At 40.6% G+C, this 23,741-nt stretch overlaps 1 protein-coding gene across 1 annotated transcript in view; it reads left to right on the top strand.

The window, feature by feature from the left end:
- The window catches only part of LOC149275611 (uncharacterized), a 32,565-nt gene extending 9,312 nt beyond the window's left edge, over positions 1 to 23,253 (top strand). Inside the window, exons 3-14 of the mRNA XM_089504527.1 lie at positions 60 to 179; positions 783 to 902; positions 1,746 to 1,868; positions 2,090 to 2,172; positions 12,467 to 12,592; positions 14,147 to 14,192; positions 14,808 to 14,941; positions 16,244 to 16,372; positions 16,986 to 17,100; positions 19,887 to 20,021; positions 21,043 to 21,168; positions 23,117 to 23,253. Coding sequence (XP_089360653.1) covers positions 60 to 179; positions 783 to 902; positions 1,746 to 1,868; positions 2,090 to 2,172; positions 12,467 to 12,592; positions 14,147 to 14,192; positions 14,808 to 14,941; positions 16,244 to 16,372; positions 16,986 to 17,100; positions 19,887 to 20,021; positions 21,043 to 21,168; positions 23,117 to 23,253 — 1,394 coding nt within the window. The remainder of the gene's footprint in view (positions 1 to 59; positions 180 to 782; positions 903 to 1,745; positions 1,869 to 2,089; positions 2,173 to 12,466; positions 12,593 to 14,146; positions 14,193 to 14,807; positions 14,942 to 16,243; positions 16,373 to 16,985; positions 17,101 to 19,886; positions 20,022 to 21,042; positions 21,169 to 23,116) is intronic.
- The last annotated feature ends 488 nt before the right edge of the window (positions 23,254 to 23,741 follow it).

Below are 23,741 nucleotides of genomic sequence, written 5' to 3'. Positions count from 1 at the left end.
TGCTATCATTTTATGAACCCTTATTCTCCAATTAAACCTTTCGATTTCCCCTGTTTTAGTGAATACCCAATTGCCGGCTGAATATTTGGAGCCCTACCAGGCTTTGCTTCAGTCTAGTGATTTAGAAGTCCAACAGATGTCTTCGCTGTCCTTAGTGAATTTTCTTCTTGAAGGAAACTGTAAGTTGCAACATTAAGGACATATGTAAATATAATAATAATAATGAATAATTAACAATAAGTAAGATATGAGAGTGGCAAGACATAGTTATGATTGTATGTAGCTGTCGTATGTTCTTATATGAGAAGTTAATGGTATCACTACCATATAAACACATTTAAAAGTTGCTTTAAAGAGGCACAAGCAACACGTATTTAGCATAATGTCACATGCATTTCATGCAAATCGTAACTCATTATGACCTAGTGTGCTCTAATGCAACTTTGGTGTCTTCTGCATGTGATGAAAATGATACATGCTATACTTTCACATTTTTAATTGTTCTGTATTATCTACTATAAGCCTCTTCTGTGTAATTCATTTTCCAGGGAGTAAAATTGCTGTTGGCCCAAAGTCCCAGTGAGATTTTGTACTCTCTGTGGCACCTTTTCATTTATCTGTAGCCGGTGGCTTGTATGTTAAAGCTGCCCCTGGTCAGACACCTTGTGAGTTAAGGGCTGGCATTAGCTGCACCTAGGTGGCCTCCATGGCTATATGCCACAGCTAATAGATCCGCTTTTAAAGGACCACTGTTTTTTTGTTTTGCTTCTCCCTTTGCACAGTAAATAAGGAACTTGTTGTTCAGGTTGGTTTACTTGAACCTGTGCTAGAACTTCTGGAGTCTGGAGATTCAGCTGTACAGTGTAATTCTTGCGCATGCATCATGACCCTCGCAATCTCTGGTGAGTACCTTGCTTTGGAGTCTTTAATTTCTTTCTTGTGACCAATCCTTGATGTTTTTTTGTTATATATAGTTTCTCTAGTTTCAGGTTGTGATTGTGTAACAAGTGCAGGTATTGTATGTGAAATACTAGACACAATGAAGAGCTGCTATGATATCTTACCACATGTAGAAACCAACCATGTGAAATCCATTGACACAATGTATGTTGCCAAGAGATGTCATAAGAAATGGAAAATCCAATAAAAAAATTTAATGGAAAAAAAGATTTTCACAAAGACAAAAATGGTTGTGGAAAGAGAAAAGATAGGAACATGTGGATGTAACTGGTTCTGATCTACTTGCCTCCAGTGGGGCCATTAACTGAAGCCCTGTGCTGAGGAAATGTAAATGCAGATGTTTAATTCAGACATCTCTGAAATTGTGTGTTTAAAAATGTTAACATACAGGCAGTTATTTATAGTTTCATTCATTTTATGTTTATTTTTGGCACGCCAGCCATTATATGCACATTTCAATGGGAACACGTTTTTATACCACTGATTGGCTGCTTCAGGCAGTCTTAAGTGGTGTGAAAACGTGATGATGGAGGGGCTGGTTTGCTGCAGCTTCTACTAAAGATAAGTGCTTTTGCTTCTTTTTCCTCTTTACACTTTAAATAATATGCATCAAAGTAAATGCTAAATGCTTACAGAGTACTTTATTATGCATTAGTCATTGATGGGGCTGTATTAGACACTAAAGTGTCCCTTGAAAGAAAGACACGTTTTTGTGACTCTTTTATAACATGTTGACAAACATATAATGCAAACTTCTAACGTTTGAATGTGTTGCTGTCTTACAGAATCCAATCGAGAGGCTATAGGGATTGCTGGAGGAATCCTGCCTCTGCTCACCCTGGCCAAGTCTTATGATCCTCGAGTTCAGCAGAATGCTGTTGGGGCTATTCTCAACTTAACTCGATCAGGTAGTTTACTAAGAAGTATCACTTTTAAATGCATGTTAACACAGATGGTGTTATCTATTAGCCCAGCTTGAAATTGTGTGCAAAAAGCAATTTTTACTGATTCCATATTCACTAAAGAGGGCGTTTTCAGGAGACTTAACACTAACGTTAAAGCGAATGGAATAACGTAATATTTGGTATTTTTAAGTTGGTCTTTAACATAATCTGCTGTTTATTTCTAGAACGGATCAAGAGCATTCTGTGCAGAGAAGGAGCATTGCCTGTTCTTACAATGCTACTGCAGTCTGCTGATGCTGAAATTCAGGTATTCAGACATCCTAATAAAATCATGAAGGGACTTTATTCTTTGTCTCTCAGTTTCCGAATACAAAATTGGTGTGTGTGTGTCAATAAACACATACAATGTGTGTGACAGGGCCAGGCTAGCTGGCTCATATGTCATATGAAGTTTAGCCGGGTCACGGAGCACTTTTGTGTCCGGTTCTGTATACTGTGACCCGGTAATATATTATATTGTGTTTATTGTGTAACCGGCCCAGAGACTGATGTGGATTCAGCCCCAGCCTTCAAAGAGACGATCCTATAATCTGGCTGGGGCTCTTAATCAGCCAACACTGCCCTGTCTGCCCAGACGGCACCCGCACTACAGGGGGGATAACACAGGTGGGGGAACCCATTGTATTCTGTAATCCCCTCACCTGATACATCCCCTGTATACTGATGGGATTTGTGATGGGATGTGGCTGATGGGATTGGGGGTTGGGTTCGGTACACATTGCATTGAGATTGTATATAAATTCTGTGTGTTTGTAATAAAGAGAGTTCTTCTTGGTTTACTACGAATGGTGGTCTGGATGATCCGTGGATAGCTGAGTGCTATCCGTATGAGGGACTGACTGGTGATTCCTCAGCCCTCAAACAGGGGTACCCAGCCTTGGGTACGGTGACCCTGTAACATTGGTTGGCAGCGGTGGGATGAATCCCACGACTTGGGTGAAATCCAAACCACCAACTGGGATTGCAGACGAGAGACACCAAGAGAGCTCCTGGAGGTTTGTAGCAAAAGAAAGGCTACTCTGATTGCGGACTGCAGAGAGATGGACCGGCACCAGGATGCCCCAGAGGAGATCCTCGGACTGAGTGCTCTACAAAAGAACATTCTATGGCACCTATCCCTGTACCCAGGAGGGGCTACATCGGAGCAAGTGACGGCGGTGATTAAAATGTGTCACCAGGAACTGAGCCAGAGTGGGTCTGTATCTCCCAGACTAGGGGAACAGACCCCCAAAATATCATACCAGGATATCCAACCCTTCCGAGAACCAGAGGATGAGACAGACCGGGTTACAGCCGAGGTGTGTGAGCTGGAACACCAGCAATGGCAGTTAGAGTCTGCGCCTGCAGACTGGAGGGATGATTTCTCCCATCCCCACTTTGAAACGTACTGGGCGCAGTACTGGACAATGTGGGATATACGAGTTCCACTCCTGGGGGACAACCCGTTGCCGGAGTGGGAAGACGAATTGAGGGGTCTCATATATGCAGAGCTCGACCTCCAGAGCCGCTACCAGGGATTCTCCCAGCAGTTAGCAGGTGAAGACCACAGCGACCCTCTGATGCTGTATAGCCCCATCGACCCAGGACTGATATATGATGCCTTCCAATTTGACTCGTCCTTCGGAAGCCCCTGCCAGTACCGCAGGGATACAATCTGGGACAACCGTGCAGAAGTCCTGGTTTATGCTATTCCCCCCGAGCTGGAGGCTGTTATGGATTGCCTGGTCCAAGAGGAATGGCAGCTCGAGAGGGACTATAAAGAATTGCTGCGGAGAGTGGAGCTCCAGGAGTTACAAGGAGACTGGGAGCATGGTACTACAACTTGCGGGAGTGGGACCGAGGTCCTCTTCACCTACTCCTCAGCCCCTGCCCTGGTGAGAAGAACCGAGGTCCTCGCCAGCAAAAAGAAGCGGAGGAGGAAGCCAAAAGCTCCGACCCATGTCCCCACCAACAACCCTGGCTGCTCTACCCCGGCAGAAGAGATGACTGTTCCCACCGCTGCCACCAATGTTACAGGGTCACCGTACCCAAGGCTGGGTACCCCTGTTTGAGGGCTGAGGAATCACCAGTCAGTCCCTCATACGGATAGCACTCAGCTATCCACGGATCATCCAGACCACCATTCGTAGTAAACCAAGAAGAACTCTCTTTATTACAAACACACAGAATTTATATACAATCTCAATGCAATGTGTACCGAACCCAACCCCCAATCCCATCAGCCACATCCCATCACAAATCCCATCAGTATACAGGGGATGTATCAGGTGAGGGGATTACAGAATACAATGGGTTCCCCCACCTGTGTTATCCCCCCTGTAGTGCGGGTGCCGTCTGGGCAGACAGGGCTGTGTTGGCTGATTAAGAGCCCCAGCCAGATTATAGGATCGTCTCTTTGAAGGCTGGGGCTGAATCCACATCAGTCTCTGGGCCGGTTACACAATAAACACAATATAATATATTACCGGGTCACAGTATACAGAACCGGACACAAAAGTGCTCCGTGACCCGGCTAAACTTCATATGACATATGAGCCAGCTAGCCTGGCCCTGTCACAATGTGCATTACTATGTTTGAGCCATATGGACCATTTGTAAATATGTAGAAAAGACCCAGAGTGAGCAGTTCTTCAGTTAAAACATGGACCATTGGTTACTATTTCTCCCCCCCCATAATTCATGTATTTAAATATATCCCTTTGAGCCAACAGGACAAAATTAAATATGCTGGCTTATTAGCACTGGTGGTATTTTCATATTCAGTAATAACCCCCTAAATCCAACACATTTTGTTTTGGAATGTCTTCATGCAGTGGTCCAAATTTAAGAAATCATGGACATCCTTAATACAATTAAGCTTTCAATGTAATTACAACCAGACTTGATTAAAATGATTTACTGAAATTGGTAGTAGTTTAAAGTCCCTTCATGGTGTGGTTCATTTACCATGCAAACAGCAAACTATTGATCAACGTGTAGCTTTCTAAGTTAACATAAAATAGAGTAACTGAACCTGTGGTCTCTGTATGCTGCCCTAGATAAAATGTGTGGTGTTTACAGACAGGCGTATTTATTAACAGCTTTGTTAGTGACCTATAGGTTATTTGCATGGATAAACTGTGGCAGATCATAGCTGCTAAGTATTGATGTCTTAGCCAAAATTATTGTGTTTTCTTTCATTGACAACTAGCATATGAACTGGCACTTGTGGCGCTTTTGTTTTAAAGAAACAGTCTAATGTCCCTTACAGCTCTACCACCAAAGAATATATGTTTGGAAGTATTTATTGTTATACATTCTTTGTGTTTGGAGTAGGGCTGCAACTAACGATTATTTTAATAATCGATTAGTTGGCCGATTATTTTTTAGATTAATCGATTAATCGGATAAAAAAAATGAATGTAAATTTTTCATTTATTTAAAATAATTTACTAAACAAATGATGTTAAATACAAACAGCAGAATAAAAAAACTTTGATAATACATTTCTTGTCTTTATTTCCCAACCAGCCCCCCCAATATATGCACATTTGAGCCCAGGCTTGCTACGCTGCCTCCCAGACATGCCATGCTGCCCCCCCACATATGCCACGCTGCCTACCACAGCACTCCACGCTGCCTCCCACATATACCACACCACGCTGCCTCCCACATCTGCCACTCCACGCTGCCTCCCACATCTGCCACTCCACTCTACCCCCCACATACCACTGTGCCTGATACGCCTTATACCCCCTGAAACACCACTCCATCCTCCCCAGACATGCCACCCTGCCCTCCCCACATATGCCACGCCATGCTGCCTCCCACATCTGCCACTCCACAATGCCTCCCACATATGCCACGCTGCCTCCCACATCTGCCACTCCACGCTGCCTCCCACATCTGCCACTGTGCCTGATACGCCTTATATCCCCACTCCATCCTCCCCAGACATGCCACCCTGCCTCCCAGACATGCCACTTCTCTACCCCCAGATATGCCACTCTACCCCCAGATATGCCTTATACACCCTGATACACCACTCCGTCCTCCCCAGACATGCCACACTGCCCTCCCCACATATGCCTTATATACTGTATATGCCTTATACCCCCAGATATGTCACTTCACTGCCCCTAGGATTTAGATTCCCCTAAATTAACCCTAAACTCCCCATTAACCATAACTGCCCCTAAATTAACCCTTAACACCCCCTTAACCACAGCATCCCCTAAATTAACCCTAAAGACCCCATCAACCACAGCATCCCCTAAATTAACCCTAAACACACCATTAACCACAACTGCCTCAAATTAACCCCAAACACCCAATTAACCACAGCTGCTCCTAAATTAACCCTAAACACCCTATTAACATAACTGCCCCTAAATTAACCCTAAACACCCAATTAACCATAACTGCCCCTAAATTAACCCTAAACACCCCACTAACCATAACTGCCCCTAAATTAACCCCCACCTCCCCTAACTTTCAGTAGCCCAAATATATATATATATATATGTATATATATATATATATATATATATATATATATACACATATACATATACTTACAATTAGATGAGTGTCACAGCCATGTGGTTCTGGCCTTCTGGGAGAAGGAAGGGGCGGGGCCAGTTGTCACAGTGATTACAGGGAGGGGGAGTAAGTAGGAGCTGCTGCTGTGAGACGGTGAGTCAGACTAAACGGATTATATAATGAGGGGGATTTTTCAGGGGGATTCAACTAATCGATAATGAAATTCGTTGCCAACGAATTTCATTATCGATTATTATCGATTTTATCGATTAGTTGTTGCAGCCCTAGTTTGGAGCTAGTTATGGCGGATTAAGGCAATCAATCATGTTCACTGAAATCAATGGAAGCACGTGGGGTCCAGTGGTCACACTGGGTAGTGTTGCGTGCACACTATGAGTGGTCTGGAATGCCGAATACATGGCAACGCTGTAATACATGGCAACGCTGTAATACATGGCCTGTATTGAGTAATTCATTCCCTTGCTGCGTGTGCAGCCCTCAGGCCCTGAAGTGACTGAGACACCCAGCATAGTCACATAACATGCATTAGGCAACCCTGTGGTAGTACGGATGCAGCAGCTCACACTTAGAGATGATAGTGTTAGAGTCAGACTTGACAGAGTAACTAATGTGCAGGTCAGGAAGCATCTAGGAAATAGTGATCACAATATGATGCATTATAACTTGTCCTTCAATAAGGGAACTCTTAGAGGAGCCACAAGAACTATGAACTTTAGGAAGGCAAAGTTTGATCAACTAAGAGAAGCCCTTAACACTGTAAATTGGGAAAATGTCCTCAAAAACGAGTACAAACACTCAATGGGAGATTTTTAAGAATATCTTAAATTCTCACTGTGAAAGGTACATACCGTATGGGAATAAAAGAGTCAGGAACAAGAGAAAACCAATGTGGATAAATAAACATGTAAAGGGGGCAATAAATGGCAAAAAAAAGGCATTTAAGCTACTAAAACAGGAAGGCAGTGAGGAAGCACTAAAAAGCTATCGGGAAAAAAATAAAATATGTAAAAATCAGATAAAAGCAGCAAAATTGGAGAAAGACTCATTGCCAAAGAGAGTAAAACAAACCCCAAAATGTTCACCCCCGCGTTCTAAGGGAGTTAAGTAATGTAATAGACAGACCCCAATTTCTAATATTCAAGGACTCTATAGCGACAGGGTCTGTTCCCCAGGACTGGCTATGGCAAATGTTGTGCCAATATTCAAAAAGTGACCCGGGGAATTATAGGCCTGTTTGTTTAACTTCTGTTGTGTGTAAACTGTTTGAGGGTTTCCTAAGAGATGCTATTTTGGAGTATCTCAATTAGGGCTGCAACTAACGATTATTTTCATAATCGATTAGTTGGCCGATTATTTTTTCGATTAATCGGATAAAAAAATTAAAATTTTTCATTTATTTTAAATTATTTAATAAAGTAACATAGGATGTTAAAAACAAACGGCAGAATAAATTTTTTTTCTTGTTTTTATTTCCTCAACCTGCCCCCCAGTTATGCATATTTGAGCCCAGGCTTGCCACACTGCCCTCCCCGACATGCCACACTGCCCTCCCCACATATGCCTTATACCCCCAGATATGTCACTCCGTCCTCCTCAGGTATGCCGTATACCCCCCTGATATGCCATAGTGCACTCATAGGATTTGCAGACTCGTTCACAGACACAATACTTTTATAAATAAATACAGGATTAATCTTCACTGCCCCCAGGATTTAGATTCCCCTCAGTTTGCCCACCTTTACCTCTAACTGCACCTTAAGTTAACTTTATTAAATTAATGAAATTAACCCTCAGTCCTCAGCATTAAATTAATCCTGAAGAGAAGACCCCATTAACCAAAACTGCCCTAAATTAACCCTGAAGACCCCATCAACCACAACTGCCCCTAAATTAACCCATTAACTATAACTGCCCCTAAATTAACCCTAAACACCCCATCAATCACCACTGCCCCTAAATTAACCCTAAACACCCCATTAACTATAACTGCCCCTAAGTTAACCCTAAACACCCCATTAACTATAACTGCCCCTAAGTTAACCCTAAACACCCCATTAACAATAACTGCCCCTAAGTTAACCCTAAACACCCCATTAACTATAACTGCCCCTAAGTTAACCCTAAACACCCCATTAACTATACCTGCCCCTAAGTTTACCCTAAACACCCCATTAACTATAACTGCCCCTAAGTTAACCCTAAACACCCCATTAACTGTCCCTAAGTTAACCCTAAACACCCCATTAACTATAACTGCCCCTAAGTTAACCCTAAACACCCCATTAACTATAACTGCCCCTAAGTTAACCCTAAACACTCCATTAACTATAACTGCCCCTAAATTAACCCCCACCTCCCCTAACTTTCAGCAGCCCAAATATTAATTTTATACTCTCTAGATTGTAAGCTTGCCTCTAGATTGTAAGCTTGCGAGCAGGGCTCTCTCCACCAAATGTATCGGTTTGTCTTAGTCTGTCAATTCTTGTCTTGTCATATCCCTTGAATTTATGTATTGTATTAAGCGCTGCGTAAACTGTTGGCGCTATATAAATAAAGGATAATAATAATAATAATAATACTCACAGTTAGATGAGTGTCACAGCCATGGCGATGCTAAAGAAATGGGCGGAGCCAATCAGCCGCTTGGCCCCACCCCTTTCTTCCTCCCTGTCCCTCCCTGTAGTCACTGCCGATTGGCCCCGCCTCTTTCTTTCTCCAGCAGCGATTGCAGGGAGGGACTGGAAAAGGGAAGTGGGCGGGCCAATTGGCAGTGACTGCAGGGAGGAACTGTAAGTAGCAACTGCTGCTGTGACTCCTGTGAGTCACACTAACGGATTATAACACAAGGGGTATTTTTCAGAGCATTTGCTCTGAAAAAACCCTCATTTTATAATCGATAAAAATCGATTCAACTAATCGATAATGAAATTCGTTGCCAACGAATTTCATTATCGATTATCATCGATTTTATCGATTAGTTGTTGCAGCCCTAATCTCAATGAAAATAAATGTATGACTCCATATCAGCATGGGTTTACAAGGGATCGGTCCTGTCAAACTAACCTGATCAGCTTTTATGAGGAGGTGAGCTCAAGACTGGACCGGGGTGAATCGCTGGATGTCGTATATCTTGATTTTTCCAAAGCATTTGATACGGTGCCACATAAAAGGCTGGTACATAAAATGAGAATGCTTGGGCTGGGGGAGAATGTGTGTATGTGGGTAAGTAACTGGCTCAGTGATAGGAAACAGAGGGTGGTTATTAATGGTACATACTCTGAGTGGGTGACTGTTGCTAGTGGGGTACCACAGGGGTGAGTTTTGGGTCCTATTCTTTTTAATATATTTATTAATGACCTTGTAGAGGGATTGTATAGTAAAGTATCAATCTTTGCAGACAATACTAAATTCTGTAACGTGGTTAACACAATAGAGGACAGTCCACGGTTACAAATGGATCTGCATAGGTTGGAGGCTTGGGCTGGGATGTGGCAGATGAGGTTCAACACAGACAAATGTAAGGTATGCACATGGGGAAGAAAAATCCAGGCTGGGAATATGTATTAAATGGGAAAACACTGGGGACGACTGACATGGAAAAGGACTTAGGAGTTTTAGTTAACAGTAAATTTACCTGTAGCGACCAGTGTCAGGCAGCTGCTGCTAAGGCAAATAAAATCATGGGGTGCATCAAAAGGGGCATAGATGCCCACAACAAGGAAATAATTCTACCACTGTACAAGTCACTAGTCAGACCACACATGGAATACTGTGTACAGTACTGGGCACCAGTGTACAAGAAAGATATAGTGGAGCTGGAGAGGGTTCAAAGACGGGCAACCAGAGTAATAAGGGGAATGGGAGGACTACAGTACCCAGAAAGATTATCAGAATTAGGGTTATTTAGTTTGGAAAAAAGACGGCTTAGGGGGGACTTAATAACTATGTATAAATATATAAGGGGGCAGTACAGAGATCACTCCCAGGACCTATTTATACCCAGGACTGTATCTATAACAACATCCTCTACGGCTGGAGGAAAGAAGGTTTCTACACCAGCACAGACGGGGGTTCTTTACAGTAAGAGCAGTGAGATTATGGAACTCTGCCAGAGGAAGTGGTAATGGTAAACTCAATAAAAGAGTTCAAAAGGAGCCTGGACGTGTTTCTTGAAAGCAATAATATTACAAGTTATGGATATTAGATTAATAGGGACAGAACGTTGATCCAGGGATTTATTCTGATTGCCATATTTGGAGTCGGGAAGGAATTTTCCCCCTGGTATGGGGCAATTGGCATCTGCTTCATAAGGGTTTTTTTGCCTTCCTCTGGATCAACACAGTAGGGACACAATATGTATATAGGTTGAACTTGATGGACTTTGGTCTTTTTTCAACCTTATGAACTATGTTACTATGTTACTACTGTTCAAAAGTTTGGGAAATTTGGGGAACATTTTGACCATTAAAATAAAATCAAATAGATGAAAGGCAGTGTATGTGTTGTTAATGTTGTAAATGAGTATTGTAGCTGGAAATGGGAGATTTTTATGGAATATCTTCATAGAAATACAGAGACCCTTCATAAGCAACCATCACGCTTTTGTTCCAATGGCATGTTGTGTTAGCCAATCCAAGTTACTGTATGGTACTGTATGGTGTTGGCTTGAATCTAAGTGTCAGCATGTGTGTGTTTGTGAATATATAGTGTTAGCACTATATAATTACGGTTTCCATGGAGACTGGTTTTTGAACCATCTGTTTATGAGAGCTCATCTGTCACTACAGACTATGTTGGTGGTAAGCTACTGAATGTTTATTATTTTGGATGCCTTTAGATTCAACTCATATAGAAAGTTCATAGTAGGATAACCACCCTGACTTTTTTTCCCAGGACGCATATACAATTCACATGTTAATGAGCAGCACATATAAAGCACTGTGGTTAGTGCCTATGGATAGTTGCGCCTGGGTGCAGTATTTCTTCAGCGCCCCCATAACTAACATACATACATTCTAACACTTACGTACACACACACATTATTTCCTCCTGCTCCTCCTCTTCACCCCTGACACTCCAACACCATGCGCCGACACCAACCCACACACAACAGACACTTACACACACTAACACATACAGTAATACACATGTATTAAGTCACCTTTTTCTGCATCATAAACACTATAGTGTTCTACATTCTGTACACATTGCTGTAAAAAAAAATATTGTTACTGGGCAGACCAAAAACTGATGATTTGCAAATTTTAACTTTAACAAAGGTTTTCAAGAGTTAAATTAAGATGATGATAACAAAGACCAAATGACAAAATTGTACAGTACTAAACTATTGTGTTTGTTGTTAAAGGGACACTCCAGCCATCATATGCACTTTAATGTATATGTGCTGTGCCATTTCATTCAGACAGTGCCGAAGATACATTTATATTTCTGAACTGGAAATTACTTCTCTTGCGGAACAGTTTTTATTTGTAATCATTGGGTTGTAAAAGGTTTTGTTGACTTGAATTGTTATCAAGTGAAAGAAAAAATGTGTGCAGTTTGAGGTGTGGCACAACAGACAATGAAAACATACAACTCGCGCAATAACATGTTCTGCAACACAGTCAGGTAGATCCAAAGCTGGATGCATGGATGGATGGAGAGTTGCCTGAGGGGCCAGCAGTTTGGCATTCCTGGCAGAATCCTGATGTTGTACTTAAGATGTAGAATGTTAAAGGTCGAGAGGAACGTCGTAATGTCTCTGTCTTTACCCCAAGTTTACTTCACAATTGCTCTGAAGTTAAGTTTGGGATTCCATGTTGTAGACCATCATGATGCATTTCTTCAAAAAAGTTGCTTATTTCATTAACTGCTACAGGAATATTAACTTCTTTCCCGTGTACCCCTGTATGATTTATGCTATTAACAATGCTTCTTTAGGGTATATGACGGAATCTGGCTCACAAATTTCTAATGTTTGCTTCTCGCTTTGTCCATAGTACTATAGTTGTGCTTCCCTGGGTAACATTGCAGCAAACCCAGAACATCATAAAGCCATGCTTGCAATAGGAGATGGATTCCTCCTCCGAATGCTTGTTTCTCTAATGTCCTCTTCTGTGCAAAAGGTAAAGTAGGATAAAGGATATATATATATATATATTTACTACAACAATATCATTTATACAGGAAATGTTACACCCAAAATATCACTTCTAGTGTAGCTTTTAAAACGTTAGATGTTCTAGAAAAGATTGGGTACCCATGAGATACCTTTACCACCATCAATATAAAATATACCGGTACTTAAACTGCTTTTATGTCTTAACCAAATTTTATATAATCAGTAAATCTGACTATTAATACATTTTGACATTAAGTATTTCATAAAGAGCATTTTAGATTTTCATCCTGGGACAATGTGCCAAGGACTCTTGGACCTTAGGTGAACTTGCTGGGCTCATTCTTTTGATATTTTATTTTTACACATCTCCTCCAGCAAAAAAAGCTTCAGTTACCTTTCATAAAAAAAATAGATAATAGTAATACATTTAGCAATAGACTGTAGCCCATTACCTTGTGTAATGCATAGTAAACTAAGATTAAAAAAAACAGAGTAAAGTGCTAAAAGTACTAAACGTTTAAATAACCCCTAAATAAAAACCAGCATAGACCATTAATATATATATATATATGTATGTAGAAGAATTATTAAACACTCATCTACAGACACCAGACAAGCCAGAAGGCTTGTTGTTCCCTCAGAAATCCTATGGTGCTGCCACGACCACAAGGGATTCTGGGTAGGTGCATGCAAATAAGGTTAACAATTATCACCTTTTACCTCTATATCCACTTTATACATGGATCCCTTGAAAGTAATTGCTCGCTGTACAGGACAGCCTTTAGACAAAACTCGGGAAGAGGTGCAACAGCCAGATCACCAGAATCCCTTGTGGTTGTGGCAGCACCATGAGATTTCTGAGGGAACAACAAGCCTTCTGCCTTGTCTCGTGTCTGTAGATGAGTGTTTAATAATGCTTCTACATACCCCTACATTTTAGTGGAAGGGTTTTCCATCACCCTTACCCACCATAACTTATATATATATATCAAGGTGTGTATATAGAAAACAATGTACTCACAGGGCTGGACTGACAAAAGCAGTCCATAGGTCTCATTACATCATGCAATTGAAAAGGAAGCAAGTGCCTGGCTTACCGTAAGTTGGAGCCTGGCTTCCTTGCATGGCAGTACCGTTGGATCTTAAGTTCCGTTATTATCAAATATTTTTACTTTATATTTTCATAGGAATAATAAATCATATGATATAAGGGCTCAATGTATACCTGTGCATCCTCATCATCCGTTCTTTCGTCCATTGGGACTCTATAGCTCACATTACAAGCTAGTATACAGTGCTGTCTTATTACTGAGAGATCTGCAGTCCTATAAATTTCACCGCAGACCAAATGCGATGTGCGTTTTAAATTAGAACTATTCAAGCATGTGGATATATACAAAGAAATGGCAGCACAGACTGTTTTTTAAATGGTTCAATTCCATTCTAAGGTGTGGTGCACGTAAACATGATCCATTTCATAAACTGCAGTAAAAGGTCTTTGGCAGCAAATCTGTTTTGTCTCTGTATGTTTTCACGGTTACTTTTTTAATTACTACAGGTCTCAAGTCAGGCATGTCTTTGTTTGAATAACCTAGCGTCAAGTGGTAAGGGATTTTCTTTGTTGTTTACTGCACAATCTGTTCTTTATGCTGTATACCAGTTTCTTGCTACTGCATGTAAGCCCCTGCTGAGTTAACCAAAAGCAAACTTTGCCAATAGAGTAGATGTGGAATTGGGAGCAATAGCAAATGTTCTTTAAATGTTTTTGTTTTAGCCAGGTCTGAAAATGAAAATTCCAATGTATTTTACATTGAAATATTAGTAAGTCTGTTACATTATATCTATTATACTGTAGTTTATATTTTTTGGCATTACAGGAAGACTGCAGCACATAAAAGCAGTAAACTTATTCAGCCCAGCAAGGTTACAAAGGATTTTAGCATCATAGGTTTTAAACAAGGGTTGACCAATTCAATGCAATATTTTGATTAACCATCAGAAAGTGAAATGGTTAAGAAGGTGACCTATTACCCTGACACACATGAATTTCTCAGAATGATGGTCATGTGGCCAGAATGGCTCCAAGCACCGATTTCAACCTTGTAACTTTAGAGATCTGATTGAAAAGTTGCAGAAGCACATGTGTTGTTCAACCCTCTAGGGGTAAACGGTTATGTTTTTTCTCCTTGTGATGTTAATGTTTCACTTTTCATTTATAGGTGAAGTTCGGACTCATTTGCTGTCCATTGACATTATGCCTCTCTTACTCTCCCTGCTCAACTCCAATAATAAGGATGTCCGACAAGCTTCCATTACTCTGCTTTGCACCATGTCACACTCACCTGGAAACATGGTAAAACACGCAGTGAACATTACTTTGTTTTTGTATAGTGCAGCATTCCCCTCATTCAGGGGACAATTGTCCATTAAAGCATGTCAAAGATGGGTCTGCATTTAGGAGAATAATGTCGTATTTTAGGCCAGGGCGTAAGACACAATTGAAATCTGTGCGAGGAGAGGCATAGGTTTAGGGTACCTTGCTAAGAAATATGGGAAGTAGTCCTTCTATATGTAGGAAATAATGAAATGATGCAATGAGAATAGGAGGTAAAGAAAAGAGTTCTGAGAGAAGCAAGGTTGGAAAAGGAGAAAAGGTTAGGGAAATGGGTAAAGGAAACAAGAATGGGATAGTTGGAGGGTTGAGGGAGTTGAGAGAAAAAAACATGGAGATTGATTTTTATTCTTCCAAAACAGAGCATTGCCTGGGGAGAGAGCCTGAACTCATAGTAACATAGTAACATAGTTCATAAGGTTGAAAAAAGACCAAAGTCCATCAAGTTCAACCTATATACATATTGTGTCCCTACTGTGTTGATCCAGAGGAAGGCAAAAAACCCTTATGAAGCAGATGCCAATTGCCCCATACCAGGGGGAAAATTCCTTCCCGACTCCAAATATGGCAATCAGAATAAATCCCTGGATCAACGTTCTGTCCCTATTAATCTAATATCCATAACTTGTAATATTATTGCTTTCAAGAAACACGTCCAGGCTCCTTTTGAACTCTTTTATTGAGTTTACCATCACCACTTCCTCTGGCAGAGAGTTCCATAATCTCACCGCTCTTACTGTAAAGAACCCCCGTCTGTGCTGGTGTAGAAACCTTCTTTCCTCCAGCCGTAGAGGATGTCCCCTTGTTATAGATACAGTCCTGGGTATAAATAGGTCCTGGGAGTGATCTCTGTACTGTCCCCTTATATATTTATACATAGTTATTAAGTCCCCCCTAAGCCGTCTTTTTTCCAAACTAAATAACCCCAATTCTGATAATCTTTCTGGGTACTGTAGTCCTCCCATTCCCCTTATTACTCTGGTTGCCCGTCTTTGAACCCTCTCCAGCTCCACTATATCTTTCTTGTACACATAGGTGGGCAGTTGTTGTGGATTGAGAGTGGAAAAGTGTTAAAGGAAAGGAATAAATGAAAGGAATAAATGAGGTAAATGAGTTAAGTACTGGAATAAAGGAAGCATGTCAAGTAATATACTTTTTAAGCAAAATTGAAAACACTGCATAAACTTTCCCTTTTCTTTCCAGGGGGATTTGGGGTATACACTTTAAATGCAACTTTAGAAAACCTTTTTCTCCTGGTTCTAGGATGCAGCGCTGCGTGAGGAAATGCTCCAATATTTAGCAGTACTAATGCAGACAGAGAGGTCTAACCCTGTGGTCTTGATTCATGCTTCCTGCACTATCCAAAACCTGAGCCAAGCGGAGAACATGGAGGTAACTCCCCTTAACAGATGACTGTGATAATTCAGTAGAGTAAGAGTAATAAACTCACGTGAAAACAAATAGCTTTGATTGAATCTTTTGGTTTGTAGTGCTTTGCTCGTATTCCATATCAGCATTAATGGTGGAGACCAAATTATATTATAGGCCTTTTTTCAATATTTTGATAAGCCAACCTTGTTGTAATGGGTAATCATTTTCAGCAATGACTAGAACGTAAAAAAATAAAATAGTAGGTGACTTATGTAGATGCCAAAACATTAAGACAAGGGTCAATGTACCTCAGATGCTTTATGTTATCTCTTAATTATCTTAATTCCCTTTTATTACTCTCTGCCCCATTTCACACCATAACAACTTGGTACTTTGTTTCCACTATGCACACTATTTTTGTCCCCCAGAACCCTAAAAAGAAGATGGCTGTGTTTTTAGATAGTTGTATTTCGAAAATCTTTCTCTCCCAGTATCATGTCATACTCAAGAGTGGGGAGTCCTATAAGACTCCAATCCAGCCATGAACCACAACAAAAATTATCGTTGACCCTCTGAACATGAATAGAAAAAAACCTGAAAAGAGTGCTCTTTTATTTGTGTTTTTCATTGACAGGTAATCATACAGAGCCAATGTTTTGAAGAACTACTTTTGGCTCTTCTTAATCCTTCCAATGAAGAAGAGGCTCTGCAGTATGTAGCATCGTGTCTGGCTGAGCTGGCTAAACATGGTAAGAATTTAGCATTTTTCATGTGAAGAAAACATTTGCACATAAAACACTTAAAACTGCATTTTCAAACATTTTTAGACAAGTTCTGTGAATGTGAATACAGTTTAAAAGTTTGGGGTCACTTAGATGTTTTCTTGTTTTTGAAAGAAAAAAAGCCAATTTTGTCCATTAAAATAACGTGAAAAGGATCAGAAATATAGTGTAGACGTTGATAATGTTAGTTTAACTTCTGTTGTGTGTAAACTGTTTGAGGGTTTCCTAAGAGATGCTATTTTGGAGTATCTCAATGAAAATAAGTGTATGACTCCATATCAGCATGGGTTTACAAGGGATCGGTCCTGTCAAACTAACCTGATCAGCTTTTATGAGGAGGTGAGCTCAAGACTGGATCGGGGTGAATCGCTGGATGTCGTATATCTTGATTTTTCCAAAGCATTTGATACGGTGCCACATAAAAGGCTGGTACATAAAATGAGAATGCTTGGGCTGGGGGAGAATGTGTGTATGTGGGTAAGTAACTGGCTCAGTGATAGGAAACAGAGGGTGGTTATTAATGGTACATACTCTGAGTGGGTTACTGTTGCTAGTGGGGTACCACAGGGGTCAGTTTTGGGTCCTATTCTTTTTAATATATTTATTAATGACCTTGTAGAGGGATTGTATAGTAAAGTATCAATCTTTGCAGACGATACTAAGCTCTGTAACGTGGTTAACACAATAGAGGACAGTGCACGATTACAAATGGATCTGCATAGGTTGGAGGCTTGGGCTGGGATGTGGCAGATGAGGTTCAACACAGATAAATGTAAGGTTATGCACATGGGGAAGAAAAATCCAGGCTGGGAATATGTATTAAATGGGAAAACACTGGGGACGACTGACATGGAAAAGGACTTAGGAGTTTTAGTTAACAGTAAATTTACCTGTAGCGACCAGTGTCAGGCAGCTGCTGCTAAGGCAAATAAAATCATGGGGTGCATCAAAAGGGGCATAGATGCCCACGACAAGGAAATAATTCTACCACTGTACAAGTCACTAGTCAGACCACACATGGAATACTGTGTACAGTACTGGGCACCAGTGTACAAGAAAGATATAGTGGAGCTGGAGAGGGTTCAAAGACGGGCAACCAGAGTAATAAGGGGAATGGGAGGACTACAGTACCCAGAAAGATTATCAGAATTAGGGTTATTTAGTTTGGAAAAAAGACGGCTTAGGGGGGATTTAATAACTATGTATAAATATATATACAGAGATCACTCCCAGGACCTATTTATACCCAGGACTGTATCTATAACAAGGGGACATCCTCTACGGTTGGAGGAAAGAAGGTTTCTACACCAGCACAGACGGGGGTTCTTTACAGTAAGAGCGGTGAGATTATGGAACTCTCTGCCAGAGGAAGTGGTTATGGCAAACTCAATAAAAGAGTTCAAAAGGAGCCTGGACGTGTTTCTTGAAAGCAATAATATTACAAGTTATGGATATTAGATTAATAGGGACAGAACATTGATCCAGGGATTTATTCTGATTGCCATATTTGGAGTCGGGAAGGAATTTTCCCCCTGGTATGGGGCAATTGGCATCTGCTTCATAAGGGTTTTTTTGCCTTCCTCTGGATCAACACAGTAGGGACACAATATGTATAGAGGTTGAACTTGATGGACTTTGGTCTTTTTTCAACCTTATGAACTATGTTACTATGTTACTATGTAATGTAAATGACTTTTGTAGCTGGGAACAGCTGATTTGTAATGGAATATCTTCATCGACCTACAGAGACCCTTTATCAGCAAGGATTCGCTAATCCAAGTTTAAAAGGTTTATTATTATGTTACAGCTAGAAATTTTACATGAAAACAGCTAAGTGACCTCAAACCTTTTAACGGTAGTGTATGCATAATTATAACATCTCTGTGACCATTATTAATAATAGCTGAAGTAACCGAGCCCTCAGAGCCGGGCAGTTAAGGAAAGCTAGTTAATTGCACCTGACCCCTACAACACACTGATTTCTGATGGTACTAGTTAAGAGCGGCCCATCAATTCACATGCTCGTTAAAAGCGAAAATGATTTGTGATTGTGTCCAGCAACACCAGCAACGGACACAGAATACGCGTACAAGAGCACTAAAGCCATATTTTAATGTTAAATGAATATTGAAGTCAATTTGCATGGGCTGTATTGTATTTTATTTTTGTCTTATTTACCCCTTCCCAGGTGCTGCTATAGAAAGCAGGTAGTAGTTAAAGTACACCTTTTGCTCATGCTCAGTAGTCAGTTTGAGTGGAGTTCCTGATGAAATGAGAGTAGCAGCAGCTACACTGATGGTTTGATATCATTGATCAAAACACCTGCTCCCCCTTTGCATATGGAACCGAATTCTGTGATGGTACCAGGCTTACTAGTTCCTTTTGGGGCTGTCGGTCCCTGAGCAGTAATTGTTTCTGCTCCTCTTCCTTAGCTTACAGGCCTACACTCAGGGTTTGCTGGGCCTTCTTAGGAAGGTAGAGGTGGAGATCCTGCTCTCCCTCCAACTCATGGTCTCTGTATAGCTAAGAAAGCAGAGTGCTGAGTTATGGTATATGTTAGAGCTGTGCTTCACCCCCCCGTCTAGTTTCATATTAAAGTATTGGATGTGTAATTAATTCAAATAATGGGTAAAGGAGAGAATCATGTATTGCCCATTAGACAAGAGAGTAAAAGGAATTCACTATTAAATAGTATTTGAAGGCTTCATTCATTTTGCTTGTGTGTGAAAGTCCTTACGTGCTTCTTTTTGCAGATATCATCAGGGTAAATCTAGTAAACAGGAAGGACAAGGCGCTCATAAGGTGCTTGGTGAAACTCGCTGGGCGGCTGGAACACAAAGAGCTCTCCTTCCAGGTGGCTTCCGTTATCAAACAACTGTCACATGCCGGTAATCCAGACATCATCTTTCCTCATCCATATGTGTAGAGTCGATACTAAAATACATCCAGTATGATACACAGTGTCTTTAAACGCAACAGGATCAAAAACATTGCGTATGAATCATGGCTAGTTTAAAGGTAGATATTGTTGTGTTCCTGGGAGTAGCATTGGTCATCCTCCTTTTGTAAGAATTTATAGGATAGTAAATCTGTACATTCTTTGATCCCCAAACACAGGTTAATTGCCTCTTTAATTACACACACTAGTGTGAAAACCAATCTTTTGAAATGCCTGCGATGTTCAGACAACACAAAATGTAGGTTATAAATGGGAGTGTGCATTAACTGACAGTAAACTATCATTACACATATATTGTTGTTGGTATTAGTAAATCACACCAAACATTTCTCATATTTAACTATTATAAGGCCCAGACCTTTATTCTACACAACCTCTGTAGGCTTGTCCGTGCAAACAGCGACATATTCACGATGGGCTCTGCCCTAGACTTGCACCCCCAGTTGCCTCCTTTGTGGCCACTGTTCTCATTGCTGAGTGCTGGGATATGACGTATAATCCCAGTGCTCCATCTCTTAAAGGTATGCATCGCCAGGTAAAGCACTATGGAGATTATGCCAACTCAGCCCAGCTGGTTAGGGTCCTTGTAACCAGCCCACTGAGTAACAGCAGATGCCACAATGTGTCCCCTGCTAGTCAAAGGGTTGAAATAGTTTGGTGGTATTATCATACAGATGGAATCGTCTTGTTTGTGGTAGAACCTGTTAAGAATAAGATTCTCCCAGAAGGGGTTTGCAGACCTTCAGTTCTCCATGTTGCAGGAAATAGAGGCATACAAAATGATGTTGCTAAAGCATAACAGCAAGAAATACTATAAAAGCTGCACCTGCAAAAAAATACACCTCTGCATATATTGTAAATGTAGGAATTTCGTAGAATTGTTGTAGTGTTGGTGTATTTTGGATATGACACACCTTAGCTTTTACGATTCCCTGTTTGTTTTGAAACAGGGAAAATTGCTGCAGAATTGAAGAATCATATGAAAGAAGTTCAAGCCTACCTCATGTGTTTCCTTAATCACCAGGAGCTGAGATTCCAGCATCTTAGTATTACCACACTCTGCATGTTAAGTGAAGGTATAAAACACTTTTGTTTTACGCACTGACACCATAATGTATCTTTCTTAACTAACTTAACTAGTATATATGGGGGGGGAGGAGGTTAGTCGCAGTGGTCACAATCTAAAAATAGAGGGTCACAGGTAAGGTAATGTTAGGGAGTTTTTCTTTACCAAGAGGGGGTAGATAAAAGGAACAGCCTCCCAGCAAAAGCAGTAGAGGCCAATACAGTGAGTGAATTTAAACATGCATAAGGCGATCCTAAACTTTAAACAATTTAGGCCTGAGTCTTACATCAGGAAAAATGGGTAGACTAGTTGACTTGTTCTTAACTGCCATCAAACACTATGTTTCTATGTTTACTTCCTGACTCAGGGAACTCATGATAAGATATAGCAAATCCCTACAATAAATAAAACTGCAGCAGATACATGTGATTAAAAAGCCTCCAGCGCTTTAGGGTACATCACAAGGTGGTTAGAGTATTCAGAGTTCTTAATTAACTTGGAGATATTTTTTTCTGAAGTGAATCCTATTTTAATGTTTTGTTTTTGTTTACCTTTTGAGTAATATTATATGGGAACTCTCAGCGAACTTAAGGCTTCATAGCTTTTACAGCTCTCTAATGCATAATGACACTGCTCAGTCTTGTTCATTGTCCCCAAATAGTTTCCAGTTCAGTGACATAAACAGGCTAAATCCCTAAAAGGGAATGAAGAATTCTAGAGGGTGCAACCCAATCCTGGGGTCATCTGGAATGGGACATTGGGAGTTTAATAAATAACTATACCATGTTAAGGAAGTATCTCGCAAGAAGAGGGGCCCCAGCAGCTATGCAATAAAGGAAAAACATGTGGCTGTAATATTATTTATTGAGTTATATATCATCATCATATTCCGCAGCAATGTTCAATGGGATGTGAGATATTACAAGAACAAAGCAGGAATTTTAAAAAGTTTTTTAAAATTCTTTTTCACTGTTACACACAATTTCAGCATTTTTTTTCTTTATTTTTGAGGTTTAAAACCCATAGTAAAAATTTGAAATTCAGGCCTAAAAGTTTGTTTAGTCTTTGTTTTTCATCCATGTTCACAAGTCTAAATTTTTTTCAGACAATGAACCTCACTTCTTGCCCTTTAATTTCAGAGGAAATTAAGGACTTTTTCTATCTGGAAAGTAAATTTATTGTCACCCACCCTCCTCCCTGTCTCCTCTTCTGCAGCTCTGCTTCTTGTCCTGCCCTTTTTCTTCTGCTTTTCCCCGGTATCAGTTCCGTCTACCAGGCCTCCTGGAGAGATTCTGCGCAACCATTTCCTCCAATTGAAGGAATGGGGAGAGGCTGTCCCTGTGGTGTGTACCGCAACTCTACCCTTTTGCGGAAGTGCTCCAAGAGGCCAGAATAACGCATACAGACCCGTGAAGAAAGATCTGCAACTCTCTTTGTCTGCCTTATTCGGGCCTCTTGGAATACTTCCGCGAATGGCTGGAGCCATGGAAAGCCTTTCCAAGTTCTTCCAAACAGGAGAGAGGGTGTGTGTGGAGGCTCCTCCCTTTTTGCTGAAGTACTCCAGGAAGCATGTTTAATAGAGCTGATAATGGAGAGAGGCTTATGAAGACAGAACAAGAAGAAGGTACACGGAAGTGGTTGGCGGAGAAATTAGAGAACCGAGAGAGAGGGTGAAAAAGAGCGTTGGTGAAAAAGCAACGCAATGCAAGGATGCAAAAAGCTTTGTTTTTGTTTGTTTTGTTGCGGTCTCTCCACTTCACACATTTTTATGTATTAACCAAGTAGGTTGCATTGTAGAACTGAAATGGGGTCTTAATTTGTAATGTGATAAATTAGTCAACTGGAAATCTTAATTTTGAAAATCAATGAAAACATACTTTCCTACTGATGTTTACTCTTGGATTTTCTTACCCTACTTACAGATTGTAATTTATTTTTTTTCTCTTTTTTTAATAAAGATCCTGAGTTCTCTTTGGCGATTAGCCAAAGTCCTCTGAGAGAACAGCTTGAACAAATCCGCCAACAGACGGAGGAGACCCAGGCACTGCTGAGAGTTGCAATCAGTCAGACAGACACCCTAAATCTAAATGAATGATTTGCAGGCCTGCGTAACACGTTTACAAATTCTTGGCTAGTGGGGCCACTAAACTCCCCCACTGACTGTTGTGAGTAGAGTTTTATTTCACTAGTATAGGAAAAAATAATGACCTTGATAGTCCTTCAGCCAGTACATCCATGTAATATACTTTATTATCGGACTGTTACTTGCAGCAACACCACCTTTTTAATTGCAATAACCTCCTAGCAGAGGAACTAGCTGGGAATCCAACCGGCCTGCGCATGCACAATTACATTAGTCTAATAATGGAACAACAGCCATGGGTGTTGCATCTTCCTAACGTACCAGATATTACTTCCCTTTGTATTTATTTATTATTAAACAACCTTGAAACCTAACTTTAGAAATAGATTTTTATATGGTTGTGTTTGTAATTGCCTTATTTGTAAGTCAATTTCTTGTGCATTGTTTGTTATCAATAAAACAAAGAAATTGGTGTGATCTTATTGAGTGTCTATCTGATT

This window comes from Sceloporus occidentalis, unplaced genomic scaffold, assembly GCF_023333645.1.
Source record: "Sceloporus occidentalis isolate IW3139 unplaced genomic scaffold, rSceOcc1.0.p SCAF_275, whole genome shotgun sequence".
NCBI classification, from domain to species: domain Eukaryota; kingdom Metazoa; phylum Chordata; class Lepidosauria; order Squamata; family Phrynosomatidae; genus Sceloporus; species Sceloporus occidentalis.
Note: the sequence above shows the minus strand (reverse complement) of the source record. Positions and strands in the feature narration are given on the sequence as shown.